Source organism: Seriola dumerili, unplaced genomic scaffold (assembly GCF_002260705.1).
Source record: "Seriola dumerili isolate Sdu_G_001 unplaced genomic scaffold, Sdu_1.0 BDQW01000086.1, whole genome shotgun sequence".
In the NCBI taxonomy this organism is placed as follows: Eukaryota; Metazoa; Chordata; class Actinopteri; order Carangiformes; family Carangidae; genus Seriola; species Seriola dumerili.
The window spans coordinates 647015-658692 of record NW_019174341.1 but is presented as its reverse complement, the minus strand read 5'-3'; the positions used below and the strand labels follow the sequence as shown (position 1 = coordinate 658692).

Below are 11678 nucleotides of genomic sequence, written 5' to 3'. Positions count from 1 at the left end.
ATTGTGTAGCCTTTCTTCAAATGGCAATGCTCTGTTACCTACTGTATGTATTTAAATTAATTTATAACACATACCCATTTATTATTTATTGCAGCAATCCTTGCACTCTTCCATATCTTGCACCACTTGCTTCCTTGCTCTCAACTTCAGGAAGTCTTTGACTTGTATATACACACAGTCCATTATTGTAGCTACGTGTATGCTTCTTACTTGTGTGTACATAATAGCCATATGTTTTTAATTTTTAATAATTCTTTTTGACCTACTGGCCTCTAAATAATAATCATATGTTTGTATTTTTATCTTTACTCAGCTTTTTAGTCCTTGTTTTTGCTGGGGGTACATTTATATCTCCCTGGACATTTTTGTTGGTTCTGGATTGTTGGTTTTTTTTTTGAGAACTGCAAGAAACATATTATACTTGGCCAACAGAGCTGACATGACTATTTATGAAACTGTAAATCTCCCGGGACTTTCACACAGAAGTCCCTAGAGTTTTTACTCAGAATGGAGCCAAAAACAAAGCAAAAAAAAAGAGAGCGGAAGTTGAGTGTATTCGTCAGGGAAAAAACTAGTTCCCTGACCGGGAATCGAACCCGGGCCGCGGCGGTGAGAGCGCCGAATCCTAACCACTAGACCACCAGGGAGAGTTACACGAGAATTCGACATAATGAAATATATCTTGGCATCGAACCTGATCAGTGTTGCCTGATTGTGAAGCGTGTATCTACAAATGCAAATAAATCGATTAGCCTTACCTCAGCGGGTATGTGGTACATGGTACACACCACGCCGACTTCCTCCATTCGTCTCAGAAGCGGGAAACTCAGTTACTTTGTCATTAAGCTAGTTAGCTGACTAGCTAACGTTTATCTCCTACAACTACCAGTCACTCGGTTACTGTGTCCTGAAGTAAAGTTTATTAACTGACTAGCTAACGTTAATAATCTACAGCTACCGGAAACACGGTTACTCAGTCCTGAAGTTAGTTAGCTGATTAGTTAACGTCAATAACCTTCAACTATTGGTAACTCTTGTCACAGTTGCTGCGGGCAACGGTGTTGCCGCGTGAGTCTCCATACTTCTTCTGTGCCCGCGATATTTATTAGCATTAGCCTGTGTGGATTTTACCCTATTTACTCTTGTGATATTGTGATCACTAGTAATTGTTTTACCGCAGATATCTATAAAACATAATAGTAAACCAACGTAAACGATATTTCTGTTGAAAGTCCTTTATATTCATATAGAGATACTTTCGAAAGCTATATACAGGACCTCGTGGCGCAACGGTAGCGCGTCTGACTCCAGATCAGAAGGTTGCGTGTTCAAATCACGTCGGGGTCAAACATTTTTATTGTCTTTTTGATAACATTGTTTATCATTAAATGCATATATACATCATAATAAATACGTAAATGTTGGCAATTGATTGGAAATATATAAATATAATTATTTCAAAATGCCTATAGAATTATTTGTAACTAATTCATAATTTATTTGTTTTGAGGCTGCAACTAATGATTATTTTCATTATTGATTAATCTGGTGATTATTTTCTCAATTAGACTATAAAATGTCAAAAAATACCAAAAAAAAAGAAAGATATTCAGTTTATTGTCACATATGACAAAGATGCATACATTTTAAGAAGCTGGAACTAGCAAATGTTTGCCAATTATAAGTTAAGTTAAAACTTTTGTTTGACAAAATAACACATTTAAATACCTCAACTTGGGCTCTATTGAAAAAACAATAAATTCATTTATCAATAACAAAAATAGTCACTAATTGCAGTCCTGGGGTGGAGGCAGAAATCATATAGATATATGTAAAAAAGATTATTTGTGTTTTGGCATTTTGCAAACAGCCAATCAGAGGTGAGAACTGCAACTGGTCTGATGTTAAAATCAACTTTTTGTCCTCAGCCTCATTTCTAATTGCGCTGCAGGTTTGTTGACGTGGATGCCGTAGATGCACAGACCCATATTCTCTGTAACCTACTTCTGTCGTTTGTCCCACAAAACCTGGAAACCTTTTTTCCACTGTTCAGGTAAATGCTCTGGTCACATCTACGGCAGCCAGGAAGGCCAGAAGAGTCTAAGTCATTTTAACTAGTAAAAGTCAGTTATTTTTTAAACTGAAATCTTTAATATAATCCTTTCAGAGGAAGAGGAGACACTGCTAATAGCTTGAGAGTAATTCAATGGAACATTTAAAGGTGAATTGACCCACGGAAAATTAATCAGCAACTATTTTTTTTTTTTTTTTTCATTTTGTCTTTCTCTTCCTTTAATTCCTTAATTTTTTTTCTGTCATTTAATAGACTAACCTGTTCATCAATTAATTTCTTGGTTAATCGAGATACTAATCGGCAGACTCATCTATAATGTTACCGCCCTAGAAACATTAATTAATTAAATAATTCAGATTGAAAAGCTTAACATTTTGTTTTATTAATGAATACATTCAAGCAAATAAATAAAAACAAAGCTCTTGGAAATAAATCTTCCACACAGAAGTCATAAACAGAAAATCTAGATTTTTTTTTTTTTCAGTACATCTATTTCCTCTCTTTCTGGTAGCTTCTTTTTCTCACAGTGCGAATGTGAATGTGGACAGTAGCAGCTACTGTAACAGCAAAGTAGCGCTCAACGCATCAGAACAAAGCAAAACAAGTCCAGAGTAAAACACAGGAAACTGTAACTAACTCACATTTCTGTAAGCAATGTGTTGTTTTCAGATTAATTCAAATTTTATTGAAGATTTCGGCATTAAATTATTAGTTATCTCAAGTGTTATTTAGGTTAGTTAACCAAGCCGGATGTGTCTGATTCCTCTTATCCATCTTTGTCCAGAAACCATTAAAAACACATCAGTGAGTCACACTATCACCATGAACACACTGTAGTTTATTTTGAGTCAGTCCCCCACACACGCACGCACGCACGCACGCACACACACACACACAGTCCTGCTGCCACAAATACTCACTACAGCTCCAAATGTGGATTAATCCGCCGCTCAAAATAGTCCCCAAACTACTGCTCTAGTTTCTTGTTTTGTCTGTCCACAGAGGATACGGAGGTGTCCAGAGACAGACTAACACATTACTGGTTTTGGTCTTTTTATGAGATTTGATAATAATAAGTAAAATATAGAATAATATCAGCCTTGTTTTATTTCCTGTATTAAAGCTCTCAGAAGGCTGCGACTTTACGAGGTGCGTCGAATATGCCGGGCTAGCTGTCGGAGCTGGAGCGTGACTTGTGGATGCTGACTTTCTTGCGGGTGTTGTCGGTGCAGCGTTCCAGGATGAGCTCTGCGCTCGGCCGCGGAGGGATGACCGGAGCCTCCCTCTTCACCTCGCTCTCCGAGCTGGAGCCGGACATCTCGGGGATGTTGTCTGCGGGTTAGAAATAAAACGATCAGGTTGTACGTCTACCCTTTAAACTTCGTTTGATCAAACTAAATGTGAATATGAGAATATGTTACGGCAGGTTTTCGTTACCCTGGTTCTTCCTCTCCCTCAGCGGTGACTTTGCAGCGTTCTTGGAGTCCCTTTGCGCCTGAGCGAGGCGGCCGCCCTTCTGCTCCAGGTACCGACGGCTGTTCCTGCGGTAGACATCCTGGCTGAGCCGCCGGCGAGACCTGTTGTGGATACTCTTGGCGTTCCTGATGGTGGATCTAAGACGGAAGAAGGACACACAGAGCTGTCGAGGTGGTGGCCAGTAAAAGTTTGATCTATTGTTGCAGAGACAGACCCAAATCTTCACTGCTTCCTGAATTGTCCCTGTCTCTATGAACCATGTGTTTTCATCAGTCTGAACTATTTAATTTATATTCCTCCACACCGGCGAGAGCAGCAGCCATGTTGTTTTCAGGTTGTCTATACGTCCGTCCCATTCTCGTGGACACAATATCTCAGAAACACCTTGAAGGAATTTCTTCAAATTTGGCAAAAACCTTCACTTGGACTCAAAGATGAACTGATTAGACTTTGGTGGCTAAAGATCAAAGGTCACCAGATTCATTCACTAAGTTACTGAAGATGATGAAACTCCTTGTCCTTAAACTAGGACAGACATTTCCTCACTCTGAGAAAGTTTGTCCGGCTAGGAGTGACTTCCTGCTCTGGAAATAAAATCGTACATGAATGCAAGAGAAGCTCATTACAACAACAGCAGGATTAACTGTGTTATTTACATTAGTTTAAACTAAAAACTGTCTGACTCCTGTGAAACGGATTCAAATTAATACTGGAAACTCATTTGGTAGAAAGACGGCGTTTAATACATAATAAACACTTGTGCTTTCGTTCTAATTAAACCCAGCATGTTTATAAAACTGCAGATATAATTTAATTCTATTGTGTTTCAGTTGCAGCAAAGAGACATGAAATCACAAACTGTGGTGTAACAGAGTGAGAGAGTGCATGACAACACACTTCCTCTTCATCTGCAGTGACACAATAAAACACCGGAGTGGCAACAGAGGAACTACGTGCAAACCTGCACATCTCTGAGTCTCCCCGTGTTCGCTCATTACAGTTAACAATTCACAAAAAACGTCCTCTCTCAAAACTGCTCTACAGGATTTAGTTCTCCTGAACAGTTCTAACCGGACTAGTATGTACGTGTAATTTATTTTAATTCGTTTAAAATCACATTTAAAGTGGTAATCTATCTCCTTTAGATTATTATAGATGTAAAATTGGGCTGTAAATCATATATTTGCAGCTGTAAAGTGTGTGACAGAAACATATGAATCCACTGTCTCTGACGAACCTGCGAGGCGGAGGTTTCTGTCCCTGCAGGTTCGTCCTGCCCGCCTCCCTCTCTTTCTTCCCGGCCTTCTGCAGGTACATGGAGGGGAAATGACCGGTTTCTTCTCCTTTCCTGCACAAAGCAGCATCAACAAGAAGTTCAAATTAATTGTAAATATTCACAGGAACTTGTAGGTACCGAGTAGAACATGTAAAAAGGTGCAAATGCAGGAATTAATTCTCATGAACTTCAGTAATGTGGATTTACAGATGTCAGTGTCCAACACTTTGATCCAGAGTCAAAGATCTTGACAAGAATCAACTGGATTTGGTTCAAACATTCATGGTCTCCAGAGGATGAATCCTAAAGTCTGTGACGATCATTTCACGTCACCTGGTACGTCAGTTCACACCTGGCTTTAAAAACCACTTGTGATCAGATTTCACTTCCTGCTTCATATACAAATAAACAGATATGTGTTGGGGCGAATGACTGCGCTGCCACAGCTCTACAGATCTTTATTTATTCTGAAAACTTATGAGCAACAACTAGAAACGTCCAGTAGGAGTCAACAAAGGAGAAAGTGTGTGTGTGTGTGTGTGTGTGTGTGTGCACGTGTGTGCGTGTGTGTGTGTGTGTCATCATACCTGACGACCCACCAGCCGTCCAGCAGCTTGTGAATGACCTCGATGGTTTCACCCAGCTCCAGAGAGATCTCGTCCTCCTGCTCGGCCTTGTAGGCGTTGGCGGTGACATACAGCTCTCCTGCAGGGAAACAGAGAGCGCTGTTATAAACACACACACAGAGGAAGGACTGACCTGAGACTGATTAAGAACACAACACGACACTATCTTACCTTCGTAGTCTGGCTCAGCGTCCTCGGGCTCCTCCGGTTTGTCCAGAGGCTCCAGGTAGGACGCGGGAACCCAGCCTCGTTTAGACTCGCACTGGCAGAACCACCAACCTGAACACGAGACCAGGACCACAGCGGCTCAAAACCAGGACAACAATAAAGCTCCAGTGCAAGTAAATACTAAAACTACATCAGACAAGGTGAAAGGAGATCAGGGACAGAAGATTAGCAGATAGATAGATATTAAGATGATTATCTTTAGTGCTGGCTTTAGATTAATGTTTTGCTCAAAGACACTTCAACATGTTTGACAGGAGGAGCTGGGGATCAAACCTCTGACCCTGTGATGGTGAATCTGCTCTACCTGCTAAACTACAGCAGGAAGAGTCTGTAAAAACTCCACACCATGGTTAGCTTGAATTGGAAGTTGATTTGATTTTACTTGAAGTGGTGAGACAATCAGAAGAGAGGAGGCTCTGAGCCTCTCTTCTGATTGGCTGACTGTTTTCTGAGTGATCAATAAAAATATAGCAGATTTCAGGTAAAAACACTCAGAGAAACCAAATCCTGCAAGGTTTGGATGGTGGGTCCAGGTGGGCGGGGCTTGGTGACTGCTTTGTTGTGACATCACAAAGTTCCAGAAGTCCTGACGGCTGGTTTTAAGGCTCAGTTTCTGAATACAGGCTGTGTGCATTTCTCTGTGGACTGAGGCTTTGATACTTTCACAGTATTAATATAGAACCTAGACCTGATCTATAATCACACTACACATGGACACAGACCTTTACACTGGAGGAGCTTTTAAAATAAGGTTGTTGTTTAAACATTTCTCTCTTCTCTCACCGTTCTGATTTTTCTCCACGATCTCCACCAGGTCGTCGGTGTGCAGGTTGATCTCGTGTTTGGACGTCTTGGTGAAGTCTGCAATCACTCTGTAGGTGTCCAGTATGATGGGACCCGAGATCTCTGACAGGTGAAACATCATCATCTCTTTTAATGTCACCATTTACTTTTTCAAAATGTCCGCCTCGCTCCCAGTGGAAATGATCCCGTGTAATGGGATAATCCAGTTTTAAATGTCTCTTACCAGCCACGTTTCCTTGGGCCAACTCCTTGGACCCCACAGATGTCTTGTTTTTTTTCAGTCTGAGGAGGAAATGAACATTTTCTCAGCATCACTCCGTCCTGTCCAGTTCAACACAGCAGCTGTAGAGGAAGTGTGTGTGTGTGTGTGTGTGTGTGTGTGTGTGTGTGATACTGACGTGTTTGTGGCTCCTGGGTTTTCGTCCTCAGGTCGAACCTTGAAGAAGGCGGTGAGGTGTTTGCAGCGGGAGATGTGAGGCGGCAGGTTGATGAGCGAGTGGCAGTAGTCGGCCAAGGTGCTCTGTCTCGTCTCTGTCGACTTCTGGCTGTCGACCCACCGCGGCGCTGACGACGCACAAAGTCAACGTGAACACACATCACGGTAAAAGACACACAGTAGAGTAATAGAGCATCATTTGATGTTTGAACGCTCATTAAATCAAACATAAGTCAGTCAGGAACAATAAATGAATGAAAAACACAAATCTTTTTTAAAAATAATTGTGTGAACAAGAAGTTTTAGTTTTTTCCATGACATCAAAGATAAAAAAAGGAGAAAGATTATTATATTATTATTATAAGGTTATTAGATGTTCCTCTCCTTCTGTGTTTTATTTGAAGTGTTGATCCATAAGAAGATATCTTCTCAGTGTAGTTTTACATCTCCCTCTGAGCTGAGTCACAACGACTTGAACTGATTCTCTTTCTCATGAACGTCATTAAAAGTCTCTTGTAGTAAAAATATAAAAATCTTATGAACAGAATCCAAACGATATCACAGTAGCTAAAATATGAAAAATTAAATTGCAGTTCAAAGTTATCAGTGATCAATATTCCAACTGTTTTCATTCACTTTGTATGAATATTGTCAAAACACTGTTTGGTTTACTGTGAAATTTGTAAAGTTATGCTCATTAAACGTCTGGTTTCTTCCATTTAATCAAATGCATCCACTTATTTGGAAGCTGTTTTTGTCTTTTATTTGTCTAATCATGCTAAATGATTAATTTATTGAGGATCTCAGTGGTTGCTCTTTTCCAGTGTCCATATGTGACAGTGTGGAGACGGACATGTCGAACTGTGTGTCGGCAAGCGCTGCTGTTGCATCAGCTCTGAGGTTTGGCCGCTGCTTCTCCTTCTCCGTGTTGCTACATGTGTTTTGTAACGAAGGTTTCATAAGGAAAATGTGTAAAGTTTGAGTTCTGTTTTCATGAAAACTAGGTCCTGAACAGGAACAGAAAACGACCGGGTGGAAAACACAGACCTGCTAAACACTCACGACACCTGGCTGACTGAAAAATGAAAGGAAGAAATGGTTTCACCTGAAGCTGGAAGAAAACTCAATGTTCAAGCAAATGCATCTTACAGCTGTTTTCTTTAATAATCGATTGGTTGTTCAGTGAATAAAACGTCAGAAAATTGTATTCAACATCTTTTTTTTTTTAATCTGACCAACAGTCAAAAATGAGTTTACCATCATATTATTATAAATAGCAAATAATCACATTTGATAATCTGATTTTTTTTTTTTTGTATTTTAGCTTAAAAATTTACTTTTTACTCAATTATCAAACTAGTTGATAATTCATTTTGTCGTTTCTGGTGGTGACTTGTTAGATCTCTGGTTGTGAGTTGAGCTTTGACGTAGTGATTCGACCGTTCGCTTCAACAGACAGAGAAACGAGAAGCAGACCTGCCCACGTGTGTCTGACAAACACAGCTGTTTCCTGAGCATCACAGCACACAGAGGAACTTTACCTGACAGGACGATCACGGTTTCACCCGACTTTAAAAAGGTCACTCATGTCTGCATCGTCTTTTTAACACCAGTCTGTGATCAACTAACTTACTAACTTACTAAGCAGCATGACAACCAACAGAACCAGGATGTATAAAATCCCACCTGTTTTCTTTTTTACCTGGTAATGAAGGAATGATCCTGTCCCTCTTTTCTATTTGACCAGACTCGATGGGAAACATCTCCTTCAACGATTTCTGTCACCAAAATAAAAACAAAACAAAAAAGCTGCATTTTATTTTAGTTTTACTTGTTTAGTTTTACTTCTTTCACAGGAGGAGCAGAGCTTTTATTTTGTAGTGAAGAGGAACTCACGTGGAAGGTGTGGATCTCAGGGTACGTCCTGTAGATGAGCTTCTCGGAGAGGTCGCTCCATTTCACCATCAGCAGGTAGACCTGCACACAGAGACAGAGCAGCAGGGTGAGACCGAGCGTTTCCCAGCAACAGATCCTCGACTTCAGCTTCGGTCATTGTGAAGCTGTAACGAGGATCTGAAGCTGACGCAGCCATTTGCAGAGCGAGTGCTTCGAGCCTTACGTAGTGCTGACTCGGGACTTCTCGTTTCTCAAAGCCCAGCAGCTCCACATGTCTGACGTAGATCTGCTCCATGCTGAGATACAGAGGACAGACAGAGTCCAACTGAGGTGACAGGCAGCAGCCCAGAGGCTTATATACTCTCTCTCTCCCTCTCTCTCTCTGTGTGTGTGTGTGTGTGTGTGTGTGTGTACAGTACCATGAATCTGCCACAAGAATTAGTTCCTCTTTACATTTATTTACAGAGAAAAAGAAAAGAGGAAGTACTGTCAACTGTTATAATAATAACCATAATAATAATCATACAAATAAAGTTTTTGAAACCAAAATAGTAAAACATTCTGTCGTTCTTTTACTTATAGATGATATTATAGTGAAAATAAATGAATCCCCTTTTTGCCCAGGGCCGCTGGAAGTCCCCGGACAAAACCAGTTGAAAACCCCTGATCTAATCAATTAGTCGATTGAGGAAACAATGAAAATAGAGACAACGAATTGTCAGAGAAGAAGAAGTGTTTGTGTTTCTCAGTGTAAAATGATGAGTGCAGTGTACAAGTCATAATGAACCTGCAGATTGTTTTTCCTCACCTGCGTTCAGCTTTTTCCAGGGTGGCATTTCTCCTTAATGTTTTTTCCTTCCTGAAAATAAACGAAAAATAAATAAATAAATAAATAAAATGGTCAGAACTGGAGAAATATTACAAGTGAAGAATTTCCCTCTGAGCGGTTTCACAACTGACCAAAAGGGGAATCAACCGGATGAATTCATGCGGCCTGTTCACACTGACCGACATGAAAACATACATTATTTTCTACATCTCTCTAGCAACTGATTTATTGTGTCACTCGTGGGCTTTCAGAGGGGCTTTCAGCTAAACTTGTAATTTCCTAAAACTTATGTAAGGAGGAACAAAAACATCATGAAAAGAAATACAAACAAACCCATGTGTGATACTTCCTCAGACAGGAGGCATGTGATTTTTTGTTTGCATTTAGATTTATTTATGTGTTTCTATTAAACATCACCAATGCTGATGAGTGACGGATTGGATTTTTATTTGAAAGTATTATATAATATATATAGTATAAGTGATTTTGAAGTAACTGAAGAGCTGATTAAATACTAGATGTAAGAATTTGCAGTATGTGCGATGTTTTTTCAGTGAAGGTGTTTATTTTTGGAGAAAGCAGATGACTAGACATTCAGATTACTGTCACTGACAGCAGCAAATGACTCACAGCCCCTATTTCTACATCCAAAACCACACGCACGTGTTGCCTGGTGTGTGTATTAAATAAAATTGCAGCTACTACAAACTCTGTTTCTGTAAAGGTTTATTTGGAATTAAACAAACGTTACAAAGCTTGACATGTTTTCTCAAGTTTGTATGTGCAACAAATATTAAAAAAGGAGTCTTGAAAATAATTTAAAAACGATTACGTCATGTTCGTGAAACAACAGTTTCCGTAGTGTAGTGGTTATCACGTTCGCCTAACACGCGAAAGGTCCCCGGTTCGAGACCGGGCGGAAACATTATTGCAAGAAATGAGAAGTAGACGGGGATTATGTGATTTCTGATGCCTCGTTGGGGCAAAAAACTTCACTAACGTTTTAACAACAATACACTTGATTTGTATAGCATCAACAAGACTAATTTAATTAATTACATGTACCAAGAAATTGACACGAAAACATGTTGAAACATTAATGTTGAGAGATGGAGTAATACACAATGTATTAGTTTACTACATGGTACATTCAAGCTAGCAACTGAGCTAAAAATGTAGCTTAACACACAATGACGTCGCTTACCTCTTCCGTGGAGCACAATAACAGAAGGGGACAGGTACAGGCAGCTCGGCTCTGAGGCAAACAGCAGTACAGAAGTCGACTAAGAAGCAGATGGTTCGCTCATTTTCATTGAATTTGAAAAAAATTACGTCATCGATCCGACTATCACAGTTTTCGTAGTGTAGTGGTTATCACGTTCGCCTCACACGCGAAAGGTCCCCGGTTCGAAACCGGGCGGAAACAATATATTTCGCCGATCCTGCACATTCCATACTTTATTATTTACTAATATCGCTCAACAGGTTTTCGTCTATGTCTCTCAACGAAATGATAACGTGTAGTGTCTGTAGTGTAGTGGTTATCACGTTCGCCTAACACTCCCCAGTTCGAGACCGGGCGGAAACATTATTGCAAGAAATGAGAAGAAGATGGTGATTATGGGATTTCCGATGCCTGATTGGGGCAGATGTGTGTCACATGTAGCAGTGTTGTCAAAAACTTCACATACTTCACTGACCTCTACCTTCACTTCACCTCTATGTAATGAAAGTGTGTCCAAATGTCGNTTACATGTACCAAGAAATTAACACGAAAACATGTTGAAACATTAATGTTGAGAGATGGAGTAATACACAATGTATTAGTTTACTACATGGTACATTCAAGCTAGCAATTGAGCTAAAAATGTAGCTTAATGTGACCGTAAGCCAGTAAAGGGGCCACAGGAAATGATACAGGTGATGGTCAAGAACGGGCACTAACAGCATGTTTAATAAACAACTTTAAAAAAAAGTACTAAGCAAGAGCACGACAAGACGGCTGGGCGCGGCCGCAGACACGGGGGGGGGGG

At 40.1% G+C, this 11678-nt stretch overlaps 1 protein-coding gene and 4 non-coding genes across 5 annotated transcripts; 3 read left to right on the top strand and 2 right to left on the bottom strand.

The window, feature by feature from the left end:
* Positions 1-575: 575 nt before the first annotated feature.
* Positions 576-647, bottom strand: trnae-cuc. Its single transcript has one exon. It is a non-coding gene; the product is annotated as a tRNA-Glu (tRNA).
* Positions 648-1275: 628 nt separating this feature from the next.
* On the top strand, positions 1276-1347 carry trnaw-cca. The gene has a single exon. It is a non-coding gene; the product is annotated as a tRNA-Trp (tRNA).
* Positions 1348-2949: 1602 nt separating this feature from the next.
* On the bottom strand, positions 2950-9153 carry ncf1 (neutrophil cytosolic factor 1). The gene is made up of 11 exons (XM_022744692.1): positions 9040-9153; positions 8817-8897; positions 8623-8698; positions 6883-7048; positions 6708-6766; positions 6464-6586; positions 5624-5731; positions 5414-5531; positions 4788-4898; positions 3512-3687; positions 2950-3406 (listed from the first exon to the last, which is right to left on the bottom strand). The coding sequence occupies exons 1-11, from the start codon at positions 9109-9111 to the stop codon at positions 3243-3245; spliced, it is 1254 nt and encodes a 417-aa protein (XP_022600413.1). The 5' UTR covers positions 9112-9153; the 3' UTR covers positions 2950-3242.
* Positions 9154-10497: 1344 nt separating this feature from the next.
* Positions 10498-10570, top strand: trnav-aac. The gene has a single exon. It is a non-coding gene; the product is annotated as a tRNA-Val (tRNA).
* Positions 10571-10998: 428 nt separating this feature from the next.
* Positions 10999-11071, top strand: trnav-cac. Its single transcript has one exon. It is a non-coding gene; the product is annotated as a tRNA-Val (tRNA).
* The last annotated feature ends 607 nt before the right edge of the window (positions 11072-11678 follow it).

Excerpts from the sequence above, each read along its gene's own strand:
- ncf1 (XM_022744692.1), bottom strand. The coding sequence starts at position 9,111 with ATGGAGCAGATCTACGTCAGACATGTGGAGCTGCTGGGCTTTGAGAAA. Across the intron at positions 5,732-6,463 it reads CGTGGAGAAAAATCAGAACG|GTTGGTGGTTCTGCCAGTGC; the intron begins GTGAGAGAAGAG and ends TCTCGTGTTCAG. Across the intron at positions 3,407-3,511 it reads GAGGGAGAGGAAGAACCAGG|ACAACATCCCCGAGATGTCC; the intron begins GTAACGAAAACC and ends TCTAACCCGCAG.